The following is a 14,046-nucleotide window of genomic DNA, read 5'->3' as shown; positions in this document are numbered from 1 at the left end:
ATAAGGCTTGTTGCCATCACCACAACTCATAAACCAGCATCGATAACATAGGAAAAAAATGCTAGATCAATAAGATGTGCCGAATGCATCAAACCTACTGCTCTGGTTAATGGAGTTCCAAACAATGAAGCACACAGGCACATGCAGTCAGATCTGTGGTGTGCTTCCTGTGTTTATCACTGCTAATGTACCATTAACAAAACAAGAAATCTATAAGTCTCGCAGACTTCCAGATGGAGCCAGGTCATCCAGTTTGGTGCTTCTCTCCATTTTACCAAACAATAAAACAGGATCTCCCCTCTGATGTCTATCAGCAGAGGTCACTGTCTGAGGGCAAGTGGAGCCGGCAGGCAGCGAGAGCGGATCATCGCTTTCCCTCAACACATCAGTCGCACAGACGCATTCCCAACATTTCTGGGGTTTTATTCTGAAGGCAAGACATTTACAAAAGTATAAAGAGATAACTTCAAGATCTTTGTCAAATTACATCTGCTCGCTACGCTACGAATGTGAGAGTTCCGTGTAAATGTGTCTCATAAGTAAAAACAGTAGGATGACTTAAAAATGATTGCAGGAAAAACAAGATGTAAGAACAGACGTGGAACAATGATATGCAGGAAAAGGGAAGAAGAGCTGTAAAACACAAAAGCAAGAAAAGACAAGAATCAAGGGACAATTTTACACTGGATGCCAGCTGATAATCCATCAAAGGGCTTTAAATGTGGAGGGAACCACCGAAGCAGCATTAGGTTGACCTGTAAGACAGCAGATTAAAATGGCCATTAATGAAGTCAAAAACAATATTTCATGTCATCAATGACTGAATTAAGACCTTATAAAGAATCCTATATTGACATTAGAGTCCATTTTTTGTCAATATTTTAGGATGCAGGGTTATTCACTTTTATTTGCTCAGGCAGATACATAAATTTAGGTTAAAAAAAAAAATCAAACATTTTCTATCTTTCAACTGTCGGATATTGAAGGGTGGCGAGACGCTGATAGCGATCGGCACGTGGTGCAGCTGGACGTGCGCCGTATAAGCAAAGCTGCTAAAAGATTCTGAGCAAACATCACGTACGATTGGCAGGTGGGGGTGAGTAGGTGTGTGTGTGTGTGTGGAGGGGTGGGGGACACACGACTCACTTGGGTTTGGTCTCGGCATCTGTGACTTGACGAATGAAGATGGCGTCCTCCGGGTGGCTGATGTCGCCCTTCTCCTGCATGTACGAGGCGGCGATGGCAAGCATGGTCCCGTCATTGTTGAAGGCCAGTGAGGCGATGCTGGTCGGGTATCTATGGAACTGACACAGGCGTTTCTTGTTGAAGGGATCCCAGATGTTGACAAAGCCGTCTGAGCCACCTGGTAGAAGCACAAGCTCAAGGTCAAATATGGAGAGATTTAGGCCACGTTACAGCCGAGATATAGATCTATAATAACTGCATGTTCCATGTGCAATATTGGTAGGTCAGTACTTAAGGTCAAAAGTAAATCCTTGAGCTTCAAAAAGGAAATTGCCTCATTACAAAAACAGGAGCATAAAAAGAGAAAACCCATTGAAAACAATTATACCTGTAGCAAAGGTGTTATGGACGCTATGAAAGGAGATGGCATTGACTGGGTAAACATGCTCGATTCCATCCTCCTTAAGCCTGTGGCACTTGAAAGCATACTTCTTCTTCTGAACTTCCTGGCTTGGGTCCAGATACTCCACAGCTACACGGCCTTCGATTGAACTCAAGACGTAGCCCTGGAGCCAGCACAGAAAATAAGAAGTCACCCTCTTGTGTCTTCTCCATTACACAAACCTGAATCGGTAACAACTGATTGGTAACAGAAATGATTCATTAGTGAACTTTGTGATCCTCGTGATTCGGCCTACCTGTTTGTTGGGGAAGGCTCGGATGCAGCGGGTCTGATACTTGAGACTGGACTCTCTTCTCTGCTGAACGTACCCCATGTTCCTTAAATCCCAGACCAGAACTCGTCTTCCAGCAGTGCCAACTATCAGCCGGTCTCCAGCCACAGAGAGCGTGTACACCTGATGGAAAGATATTCACAAGTCAGAAAAGAAAAAAAGATGATAACTATCTTTTTGACAGTATGCAACCTTTTCAGGCTGAGTGAAGGTGCCAGCGTTGCATGGAGTCCTGGGATCCCACAGCCGAACCGATCTGTCCCAGCTACCGGTTACCATGACGTTGACCTCTGGGCAGTATTCCACGCAACGAATAGGGGCATCGTGTGTGCCAACAATCGTATCTGTGTGAGGATAACAGGCCAAGATAATATGAATAAGCATATATTGATGATTTCCCCCAAAATATACAAGCCTCTGTGGCAGAACTGTGCCATACCCTGGTCTGTATTCAGGTCGTGAGTTTTTAATTGTGCATCTAAACCCCCGCTCCAAGAATGTGCTGGGTCCTGCAAATGCAAAAGGTAAATAAAGTTACTTCCCTGTACCCTGCTGCTTTATTCTTTTTCCTGCAGAGGAAAACAGTCACACACTTAAATCTCAGACTCACGTAAAATGCACAGTCAAGGACTGGAGCCGTGTGCTGGTACTTCATCCGCATGGTGTTTGTCACTACATCATAGAGACGAACCGTGCAGTCCCAGGAGGAAACCAGCAAGAACTGGGCTGTGCTGGGACTGAATTTGACAGCAGAAATGCTGTCCTCTGGTCCCTGGTTCAGCTTGTACTCATTTGAGCCAGTCATCTGCAATAAAGCAAAGTGTGAGTAAAATGACTGATACACATAAAGTTAGCAGGGCTGCATAAAGTCGTTAATTTATATAACTTTAGATATTATTTGCTAACATATCGGAGACATTATATCATCTCTCCGTTGCGGATTATTAGCATGATCTCTTCTAAATCCCCGATTAAATCAAGTGACTTGCTCTAATAAAGTTGTGAAATATTTATTTTTTATTACTGCTAAACACAAATATCTTGTGTTTAGCAGAACAGTGACAAGGAGTGGATTCGTAAACAATGCACATGAAGGAACGATTATTTATATTAAGAGAGGATTTCTGTCCAAGTCCAATAAGGAAATCCTGTGCAAAATCTATACACATTATTTCTGTCAGGAAAACAACATTCTGTGTTATTTGTTTCTAGACTTCGCTTGCCCGAACCACCTTGGTTGTGAACGTTACTCCGCGTTCATTGTCGGGCGAAGTGCTTGCACACTCTCCTCTCCACCATCCACACTTGCAAACAATTAATACCCTCTCTTTCCACTTCTTAACTTTATTCTGTTCGTTGCATACACGACCCCTTCCTTAACATTTAGCCATTATCCCAGGCCCACTGCTTTTGCTAGCACTCGGCTAGCTAGCATGTGAGGGGAAAATGAATGAGGGCGACAAAATCCTGAAATTAACCAGTCATCAGTACTCACCGCTTCGTTATGGTGTAGTCTCAAAGGTTCTTGTAGCCACCCTTATAAAAAATAAATAATTGGGTGATCTCTATAGATAGTTATAGGTCTATAGCTAATACCGCTACACGACAATAGATGCACGAAGCTAACTGTTAGCAAGAGCTACCATTGCCCGGGAGGAGTGAATGCTTATTGGACGAGCCAAATGTTCGAATTCGCGCTCGATTGTGATTGGCTAACGCAGCATCGACGACTTCCGCAGCACATGTCACGTGGTCCGCAGTGTCACCTTTCCCTCACGTCACGTGAAATCTAAACTGATTTAAACAATTTCCCAATTTTTCATTAATACTTTCAAATTAAAATATAGAACAGCATTTGAAAATTTCATAATAGGCTCATAACTATGAATATGCTTTAGGTCTGTCCCAAAAAATATAGTGCGATAATTTAACCTTAATTCATATTTTCTCCTGTTTTGTGGTTTGGGGAGAGCGTTTACCATTCCTCTTATACGTTTTAACAAAATTATTTGAATTTTTTAATTTCATTTTTAAATTTTGGCCCTATTTTCAGAGCAATAAATATAAATGCTGTCTATATGGAATGACCGGTCAAAACATGAAAATATTTATAATGCAAGACCATTTTAGGTTAGGAATGTGCCTTTTAATTACACCCCCCAGAAAATGAGTCGGTGCGTTGATAACACATCATGTTAGCGACAACAACAGAGTCCCAGTTGAACCAGAGATCAAAAATATTTGTGACTATCCCACAATAAAATGGCATAGGTTCTAAAAATCTAACTTAAATCATAGGGGATTCTTTTTAGCATTAATTCATAATTCGTTCTGTCCATTGTGCGATAAATAAACGCCAATAATTCCAATGATTGGAAAACAAAATCTTGAAGACAGTCCATTTTAAGTGTTCACGATTAAAACAGCAATCCATTTATTTTAGGAACGAAATCTTTACTGAGCTTAAGACCGTGAGGGTGAATTCAGATTTTCAGAAACAGAAACAGAGAGAAAAATCACAAAAGGCATTTTTTGGCTCTTTGATGGCTTTAAAACAATCGGCACAACGCTGCGTCATAGAAACACCTGCCCATCACCTGCATGATTTGGGGCTGGAGGAGGAAGGGTGGGGGGTATTTTAAAGTTCACATGATTGTCCTGACGATACACGGTTTAGAAGAAGAGGGATCGTGTCCTGCAAAAGGTAAATGGCCTGATGTGAAGCCGAGCGGGCTATTGCACAATATTGAAAATTTTTAAAATAATGAAATCCACACATTTGTTACAAACACTGACACAAATCTCAATAAAATACACACGGACATTAAAAAACAAAGCCTCTTTTGAACTTAAATAGATATTTAGCTAGCGACTTTGAGCAATAATTATAATAATAATACCAAGCAAATCAACAATTTGTTCGTCGAACACTATAAAATATACAAAATTTGATTAATTTCTTTTGCAAACATGACAGTCACAAAATCGTATATGTACAGGGATTATTGGGAGAGTCACAGTTAAACCGGCCTCAGTAGCGGGACCGGGTGGGAATAGTACATGTGGTGAGGAAAGGCAAGGAGCGACTGACTGCTCGATGAGTTTGCAGACGTGGCCCCCGTCGTTTCTGTGGCTCCATTCTCGTGGTAAATTATGGGAACCCGCACAATCCTCTGCGCTGCAGCGTGGCTCAGGTTAGCCGCCTCCAGCTCCGCGGCCAGCTGCCTTTTCCACTTATTCCTCCGGTTCTGGAACCAGATTTTCACCTGAGTCTCCGTCAGGTGCAGGGAGGCGGCCAGGCCTGCCCTCTCCGAGCTGCTCAGGTAGCGCTTGATGTCGAAGGTGGACTCCAGCTGGAAAACCTGGCTCCTGGAGAACACCGTGCGCGTTTTCTTCTTCCGACAGGGCTTTCTCTCCGCGTCCAGCTCGTCTGTTTTGCCCCTCCAGTCGTCCTCCTGGTCCGTTTCCTTTTTTGGCTCTTCCGAGTCGCTCTCATCCAGCGGGACGTCGTCGTCGGCGCTCTCCTCTTTGGTATCTTGGTCACTTTTCTGGGGATCCGGGGAGCGTCTGTCCGGTGCTGGAGAGAATTCACTCCTGGCCTTATCGGATACTGCAAAGAGGGGCAAATAAATCAACCAATTGATCTCAAGTTGCTCTGATCAAAACATAAATGCTTTAGTTTGACACAATTATAATTCAAATGAACTTATTTAACAAGACCAGCTGCTCTTCTAAAATTAATCTAGATTCAGCGTATTTTTGGATTTTCTTTTAACAAAAGTGCCTCATTTTCTGCTTAATAAAGGCCATAATGGATATTTAGATCATACCTCCAGCTTTCAGATGCGCACCGAGCGCGTAAGGATACCACCAAGCAGAGGTCCTCTCCAGGTACTGCGCCGATAGTCCAATTCTCTGTGCCGACAACTCAAACCGGGGGAAAGATAATTCTCCGAGCCGAGAGAAGAAACTGCCTTCAAGCACTACTTTGGGCGAGCCGAGGGTGTTTTTGGGCTTTGTGGGTTTGTCGTCAATGTTCAGAAGGTTCTTGATGGAGAACGGCGAGTCTTTGGCGGGTTGGCGAGTCTCTTGCGCATCAGAGTGTGCCATCACCCCGTTTAAGGACGGCTGCGGATCACCATCAAACCTTTTCAAAGAAAAGCAAATATCTTAAATTGGCCGCCTTGTTTTATAGGCTTTGTTAGACACAGAGAGAGCGAGAGAGAAAGAGAGAGAGAGGGAGAGAGAGAGAGAGAGAGAGAGCGAGAGAGAGAGTTGCTTCTGCTTCCCGAAAGTGTTTCGTGGCCACCGCTTCAATCTTCCGCAGGGTTCCAATGATGAAATAAAACACGGCCCCCCAGAGTTGGGGCTGCTGCTATTGGGCAGGTACATCAGCAAATGAGCATCCAGATGAAACCGCTATTGGCTTTGACGGGAATAGATTTAAAAAAAAAAAAAAAAAAAGGCCGTGCAGGCGTTTTGCCTGCAGGGTTGATAATGCGCGGCCACTGATTATCCAATTAGAGTGAAGAGCAACATGTTTTGTGAGGGTTTTTTCGGGGCGAGCGTGTGCGAGCAATCATCTGCCAGTTAATTAATAAAACAGTCGTAATTTTCACGCCTCAACAATGAACCTCTGGTCAATTTTGACGCAAATGCGCAAATGACGCACAATTTTCGCATTCACGAAACCACCTAAACCACAACAGTCATTAAAAATTAGCAGATCCAGGTGTTTGTTTTTTCATTAGTTTGAGTCGAACCAAGCAGTCTGCTTAAATATTGGACTATATCTTGTGTGCACTCGGAAATAACGCCGTGTGCGCGTCCTGCTCACCCACCGGAGCTCGGTGACTTCATGGTGATTTCATTAGAGAGGAAGTGCCACAGACAGAGTTGAAATTGAATGCTTGCCACTGTGATAAAGGCTTTTCAAATCTGCTTTTTACAAAAGCCCGAAGCCTGCAAACCCACAGGGGCAGCAGGTGCTCTAATGGAAGAGAATAACAGAACAGGTCTTATTTCTGTCACGCGTTAAATTTACACCAGCGCGCTTCAACAGTGCTGCGTGTATGATCGGAAGCCATGGACGGGTACGGAATCAAAGCTTTTTTTCTTTTCAAAAACGTCTCAAGAGTGGCCTTGAAATGTGGGGTGTCTTCCAATAGCTTTGTATGTTCGACAAAAGAATTTAAAGAATTTTATACCCAGAAAAGCAGGTAAATTATAATTATGAGCCGGTGTCAGCCTTGGATCCTTTTGTGATTATTTATCATGATTTTACAAAACCCTAGTTTCTGATCATTTGTCAGGATAAAAAAGTATGTTTTCATATTTGATCCAATAAATGTCCAAGAAGAAACCCCACATAATTGACTCCTGATTTGAAACAATACAAAATCAGGAGGAAAGGAATAATTAAATCAGCTGAATTTGCTCAACCTGCAAACATGCAGCCTGTCCTTTTAGCTCATGGAGCACCCTCATGTTCTAAAGGACAACACTGTGTTTTGTGAAAGGCTACTTGAATCGCTGCATAATTAGAGGTCTCATAGCTGTGTTAAAGATGGGGGCGGAAGAGGGGGGGGGGGGGGGGGGGGGGCTGCTGTGCTTTATAATAAATGAAACCAGCAGACCAAAAATGTGAATAATTCTTGGCTTTTGTCTGAATAAACACAGAACTAAAGCAGGACATGGCGAAATAACTAAATCTTCTCCCGAAAACAGATGTAGTTTAAAAACAAACAAACTAACAAAAAAACCATGTTTTTTCCGTCAAAAATCAGTTTTATGGCCCGAACATCGTAATTAATTCACTTTACCACAATTGTGTTTTGAGGCACATGAATATGATAGAGCTATAAATCCAGACAAACTGACGGTTCATTTTTTGAATCAACACATCAAGTCTTATGCAACTTTTCCTCTCATAAAAATGCGCATAACAATCTTATTTATCTTACACGTATGTCTTCTTTTTTGGGCGCAGCTTGACTGGATGGCTTCGTTTTACACGGGAATGGCACAGAAGAATCAATCTCACCTGAAAATGACTAGCGAGTCCAACAGACGAGGCAGCGACTTTATTTGAAGTGACACCATAATTAAATTGACATGAAAATCATTAGGGGTGGCGGGGTGTTAAAGACGCGCTAATTGACTCTTCTGACAGGAAGGAACTGCAGTCAGACTGACGCCTGCTGACACCTAGTGGCATAACTCGGTATTACAAAAACATGGGTGGTTGAACACAGACAAATATTTACTGATGTTCTTAATTACCATTTTACAGAGATTCAATCTGTGTAACTGTCCAGCATAAAACACACTCTGCTCATTTAAAAGGCACATTTTTGAGATGGCAGACAGAACAAAGATCTGCACATGACAAATATAATCCTAGAATTTTAATAAAAAGTACAATCCAATAAAAAGTACTTCTTGGGTTAAAGTATTTAAGCCAAGAACTAAACTATCAGTAACATTTCAAATGGGGAGTGCTGCTCTTTATTACCAAGGAGACATGATAAAATGAGGCAAAAAGCAGAGACAAACTGAGCAATGTCCAGATTAAACCCAAATCAGTCTCACCTGGAGAAAGTCCTTCACTCCATCTACTCCAGGTTGGACTACAGCAATTCAGTAGATTTGTGGATTGTCAAAACCAAATCTTCTTTTATGAAGAGGAATAAACTGTTTTATTTTAAGGAAATAAATCCTAAAAACTACACACTGCAACAAAAATCTAGATTACTGACTGAAGTATTTGTGGATGGATTGTCTGCTTGAAGGTTTCATTGGCCAAACTCCTTATCAATGATCTTGGCCATGGTGGAGAGCTGAACATTTGAAGTGCCTTCGTAAATGGTGCCTGCGCACGACACAAAATAAAGAGTTAGAATTCATTCCTGAAAAAGACAGGGCCGTGTTGGCTGTGCTTGTTTCTTCAGCTTTTGCTACCGAGGGTTGATGCGGACACAAAGAGTGAGAAATCCGATGGAGTCCGATTACAGCCAATTCATCAGCCCACTCTCCTCCCCCCACTCAGGTGCAATCATGATCAGCCGGTCCTAACTTTCCATTAGATCCACCAGAGCTTCACGTTTTAGCTTTGGACCACATCCTCCAAAGTCGCTTCTCATAAACAAGAATCCATATTCAGACAAATACCAATATTTGTGCACGTTTCCAGTCATACTTACCAATTTTACAGTCTCTGTAGTATTTCTCTATCGGGTAATCTTTGGTGAAACCGACCCCTCCCATCCATTCGATGCATTTAGACGTGGTTAGAGTTGCAACCTGGAGACAAGGAAATAAACCAAACACAAATCTGACTGACATTGTGATAACAATGCTAAAAGTTCACAAAGCCCAGCGAGTACGACTTCAAAACAACTTTAGTATTTCTGTACTAGTGAATGAGGAATCCCACCTCTGCAGCAAAGTATTTAGCCATGCAAGCCTCCTTAATAAAAGGTCTCCCAGCTTCCTTCAGGCGAGCCGAGTTGTACGTGAGCAGTCGGGCAGCTTCAATCTGCGTTGCTACATGGGCTATTTGGTGCTGCATTCCCTGCAATTCAAAGATTACCATGACGACCCCACCAAACATGCCATCCCGCGGAATCAGATCCACAGGTGTGCCGTCAACAGGAAATGGAATCCATTTAGGAACTTCACCTGGAAGTCAAAGATGCGTTTTCCGAACTGGATCCTCTGTCTGGTGTAAGGAACTGTGTTATCAAAGCAACCTTGAGCAAGGCCAAGCATCTGGAAGCCACAGAGGGACCATTGTTGGAAACCTGAATGGTGCGTAGTATCATTTAATTTAAAGGAAACATGTCGCGCTCTACCTGTGCAGCAATTCCGATCCTGCCCTCGTTCAGCATTCCGATGGCATACTTGTACCCGTGACCGACCTGTCCCAAAATGTTCTTCTCCGGCACCTAATGAGAGCACACAGTTGCTGAATGTGACTGGCCACCCATGTAGGAGCTATATTTGTGATGATGTAAGTGCTTCTTGGTACAAAGGTATTTAATTGTTTCAGCAACTTTAAATGTTTTTTTTAGTCAATATCAAAATATTTTGCAACAAAGCATTCAGTATATAAACTAAGAAACAATGTTCTTCTTAAATGTGGTGCAATATCTATGTGACCAGGTTTCTAACGTTGTCTTTGGTAAATTTAATACCATGACGTTGTCAAAGTTTAGTGGACAGGTGGAGGAGGCCCGCAGGCCGAGCTTGTTCTCCTTCTTGCAAATCTCAAGGCCCTCTGTGTCGCGGTCCACGATGAAGCACGTGATGCCTTTATACCCCTATCAGTGAAAAGGCACGATGACAACGACAACGATAAATCAATATCCTCATTTATGAGATCAATGAGGGGGAAAAAAGGGGGGTTCCTCACAGCGGATGGGTCCACGTTGGCCATCACCAGGAAAACCCCTGCATGCTCCGCGTTACTGATCCACATCTTGGATCCATTGATGACATAATAGTCTTTATGTTTCTCTGCGCGCGTCTTCAGGGAAAAAGCATCGCTTCCAGCTTCAGCTTCTGAAAGGCAGAAGCTTCCAATCTGTGTGGTGCAAGATACCAAATATAACCTTTTGGTCCTTTTTAAATTAATATTGCCGTTTGTTCACCGGAACATTCAAATGGCTGCATTTGAATGCGCTCACCATGTCTGTTGACAGCCGGCTGAGGTACTGCTCTTTCTGCGCTGGGGTACCTAGTTTGGCAAACAGGGTGTTGATCAGTGTGTTCTGAATGTCACAGAGCACAGCCACAGATGGGTCCACTTTTGCCAGCTCCTCTATGACCAGGATGGAAGAGAAGAATGTGGTACCGGTGCCACCATACTCAGGGTCAATCTCGATTCCCATGAGCTGCAGGAAATAGAACATTGCATTCACCAGATGGAACGGTTAAAGGGACTGATGAATTATTAACATACGCCTTGTTCAAAGAGAGATTTGATAACGTCCGTGTCCATATAAGACTCTTCATCCATCTTTGAAACAAATGGAGCAATGCGTTCTTGCGCGTACTTTCTCACTGGAAAAAAAACAAAGCAAGAACTTTATAAAAATTGTGCAGTCGTTCTGTTTCGCAAAAGACAGCATAGAGTCTGACCTGAATCTCTCATCATACGTTCCTCATCTGAATATGTCTGGAGAGGAGGAAAATTGCTAGCTCCTGCCTGCTCTGCAGCCGCGTCTCGGGCAGGTTGGACGGACATGCTCCTCCATCCGGCCCTCAAAACGCCCCATGACCGACAGATCTGTCTGCAAGACTCAAACTAGGACAAACCAATCAAGAGTCAAGCGCTAAAGTGTTTTTCGGGTTGTGGTGAATGCAAAATTAAGGAAAACATAATTTGATTATGATTAGCTACCAAGCTTATGATTTCAAGCTAACGTTAGCTGTGCATAAATGTTAGATAACCACAATGCCAAAGAACGACATTACGTAATACAAGGATACAACGTCGAAAATGTATTGACACTAAAGAAGATAGCCAATAAATGTAAATAATAACATTAGTCAAATACTCGGACTTACCTTGGGGAGAAATTTGTTCAAGGAGGCTGCCATGATTTTTTACGATGTTTACATGCGATGTTGCGTTCAAGTGCTCAGTTATAACTCAGACAGCACCGATGACAATGTCATGTAATTAAAGTCATATAGTAGGTGCTAAAAAAATTAAATTTACCTTTTGTCGGTAGCGTTACAATATTTACAGTATAATACAGGTTCAAGAGATGGGCGCAATTGTTTTGCTGCGGGGAGAATAAAATGAGTGACTTACTATGGGTCGCATGAAAGTGAAGAGTCGATATCATGCAAAACAGTTCTCTTACATATCTGTGAATATATATGTGTAATTCGATTGATATGATCAAATATTTCCGCGTTTACAGTCGCCCGGGGCGGAAATTGGTGTTTTCCCCAAGGTACCCTGAAGGCAGCAGTTGCATTTTCGGTGAGACGGAACGTTTGTGAAATTACACCAAAATAAATTCATTTAGATTGTAACATACAGATTTTCCTTTTACAACGGTAACGTATGTAGAAGCAGATTGGAAGGTGCCAATAACGCTGGTGATAATGTTATGTTGTTGGGGATAATTATAATTAAAAATTGCTCCGAAGGATAACAGTAGCAACAATGCTTTAGCTTTGCTAATAGCTAACAGCTAACTTTGATCTATCGCCACGATCGATCTGGATGTTGTCAGCTGTATGAAAAAGCAGAGCTGTCGTCTTTGTCGCTTGCGTCTCAACTCCCCTGCCTATTTTGAAGAGATTTTTGAACAAGGAAATGGATGAGATTAAGACTGAGCCGGTGGATTTTGTGAGGGAATTTCAAGAATATCTGACACAGCAAACTCATCATGTGAACATGATCTCAGGCTCCGTTTGTGGAGAAAAAGAATCAGGAGTGCCCTATCAAGCCGGTGAGAATACAACGCATTGCACAGCAAAACGATAATCTTTCTCCTCCGAATGTGAAAATTTGAGATTGTGTGTATTTCAGTTGCCCCGAGGAGTGTCCAGAACGGCGGGGATCCTCCATCTGTGGAGGTAAGCCTGTCAATGGATGAAGGGTCAGACGTGCAGATGGACGGGCCGGAGAGGACATGTGATGGCAAATACAAGTGCAGCTACTGTAACTATGCCAACAAGGGAATGGCTCGTTTAATAGAGCATATCCGCATCCACACCGGTAAGCCCTTTTCTCACATGCAGTCCCTTATTCGAGTAACATAACGAAAAATATCTGTGATTAAAGTGAGATGAAATTATATGTGTTTTGCTTTAGCCGTTCAAATCACTGTTACACTTCAATAATAACTGAAGACTGCTTATAGAATTTTTTGTGCTCAGTATGATCCAATGTGAATTAACACCTAATTTTATCTCATGTCTGCTTTACATCTGTTTGCTTTAATTTCCTAAATATTTTACAGGAGAAAAGCCTCATCGTTGCCAGCTGTGCCCATTTGCATCTGCATACGAGCGCCACTTAGAGGCCCACATGCGCTCGCATACAGGGGAGAAACCTTACAAGTGTGATCTCTGTGCTTTCCGCTGCAGCGACCGCAGCAATCTGTCCCATCACCGCCGCCGCCGACATAAACTTCTTCCCACAAGGGTCATCCGCGCTCCGTTCACAGCTAAGCGAATGCTGAGCTCCCTGCAGAAAAAGACAAACTCACTGGGCTTCAGCAGGCGTCTGCTCATCAATATCAACACCCCCTCTACAGGACTGCCAAAATCAGACTATCTCGATGACTATTCTCATAAGATGCACCATCACTTGCACTGCAGTGAGTACAAACACCCTCCTCAGGTAGATGAGAGTGAAAGTAACAGCAGGTGTGCCAGTGATTTGACTTTTCATAACCCGCTAGACCAGCTCTCAACATTAGCTGGCCAGTTGACTGATATTCACCCGGAGTCTCAAACTCCTGCTTCCCCAGACACGGAAGAGAAGCCCATCCTTATACAGCAGGTCTCTACTGAGCAAGTCACAGTGACTATGAATAGCGTGCAACCGCCTCCACCAAAAGAACCTCCCCTCTCAAGCCACAAGAGCTCCGAGACTGACCCAGAAGATGCCTTTGTGTGCAGCACTGTTATTGCGCCTGAGAGGAACAGCCATCAGAGTACAACTGAAACTGCCCAGACTACATTAGACCAACAACTCATATATAAATGCCAACATTGTCATGTCCAATTCCTGGATAATATTCTCTACACCATTCACATGGGTTGCCATAGTTATGAACATCCGTTCAAGTGCAACATTTGTGGTCATATGTGCTTTGACAAATATGACTTTGCATGCCATTTTGCCCGTGGACAGCATAAACAAAACTGATCTGTGTAACATGCATGTATAGAGTCCTGGATATTCTTCTCATTTTTAATTTTGTTTCAGTTTTTCCACATATACTGAATACCTGACCTGTATTTTTGCCTGTTAGTCCTCATAAGTACAAATTTATTCTCAAGATAAAAATGAATATTAAATTGTTACCAGTGTCACCCTTTTTCCCACCGACTCATCAATATTTCAATTATATCTCAGTTCTTAACAAAACATGATTAA

The 14,046-nt window shown here is 42.7% G+C and overlaps 4 protein-coding genes across 4 annotated transcripts; 1 reads left to right on the top strand and 3 right to left on the bottom strand.

The window, feature by feature from the left end:
* Positions 1-402: 402 nt before the first annotated feature.
* Positions 403-3,588, bottom strand: bub3 (BUB3 mitotic checkpoint protein). The gene is made up of 8 exons (XM_057037197.1): positions 3,415-3,588; positions 2,530-2,724; positions 2,359-2,428; positions 2,112-2,263; positions 1,884-2,042; positions 1,574-1,751; positions 1,147-1,363; positions 403-755 (listed from the first exon to the last, which is right to left on the bottom strand). Exons 2-8 carry the CDS (start codon positions 2,722-2,724, stop codon positions 746-748), a joined length of 981 nt encoding a protein of 326 aa, XP_056893177.1. The 5' UTR covers positions 3,415-3,588; the 3' UTR covers positions 403-745.
* Positions 3,589-4,043: 455 nt separating this feature from the next.
* hmx3b (H6 family homeobox 3b) lies at positions 4,044-6,271 on the bottom strand. Its single transcript, XM_057037220.1, has 2 exons — positions 5,750-6,271; positions 4,044-5,529 (listed from the first exon to the last, which is right to left on the bottom strand). The coding sequence occupies exons 1-2, from the start codon at positions 6,027-6,029 to the stop codon at positions 4,940-4,942; spliced, it is 870 nt and encodes a 289-aa protein (XP_056893200.1). The 5' UTR covers positions 6,030-6,271; the 3' UTR covers positions 4,044-4,939.
* Positions 6,272-7,987: 1,716 nt separating this feature from the next.
* acadsb (acyl-CoA dehydrogenase short/branched chain) lies at positions 7,988-11,537 on the bottom strand. Its single transcript, XM_057037121.1, has 11 exons — positions 11,490-11,537; positions 11,061-11,226; positions 10,882-10,982; positions 10,607-10,813; positions 10,333-10,503; positions 10,115-10,240; positions 9,773-9,865; positions 9,600-9,689; positions 9,355-9,492; positions 9,122-9,221; positions 7,988-8,790 (listed from the first exon to the last, which is right to left on the bottom strand). Exons 1-11 carry the CDS (start codon positions 11,520-11,522, stop codon positions 8,714-8,716), a joined length of 1,302 nt encoding a protein of 433 aa, XP_056893101.1. The 5' UTR covers positions 11,523-11,537; the 3' UTR covers positions 7,988-8,713.
* A 351-nt stretch (positions 11,538-11,888) lies between these two features.
* LOC130528140 (zinc finger protein Pegasus-like) lies at positions 11,889-13,982 on the top strand. The gene is made up of 3 exons (XM_057037135.1): positions 11,889-12,388; positions 12,469-12,657; positions 12,902-13,982. The coding sequence occupies exons 1-3, from the start codon at positions 12,253-12,255 to the stop codon at positions 13,813-13,815; spliced, it is 1,239 nt and encodes a 412-aa protein (XP_056893115.1). The 5' UTR covers positions 11,889-12,252; the 3' UTR covers positions 13,816-13,982.
* The last annotated feature ends 64 nt before the right edge of the window (positions 13,983-14,046 follow it).

This window comes from Takifugu flavidus, chromosome 1 (genome assembly GCF_003711565.1).
Source record: "Takifugu flavidus isolate HTHZ2018 chromosome 1, ASM371156v2, whole genome shotgun sequence".
Lineage (NCBI taxonomy): Eukaryota > Metazoa > Chordata > Actinopteri > Tetraodontiformes > Tetraodontidae > Takifugu > Takifugu flavidus.
The sequence above is the reverse complement of the archived record's forward strand: the minus strand, read 5'-3'. Positions and strand labels throughout refer to the sequence as shown.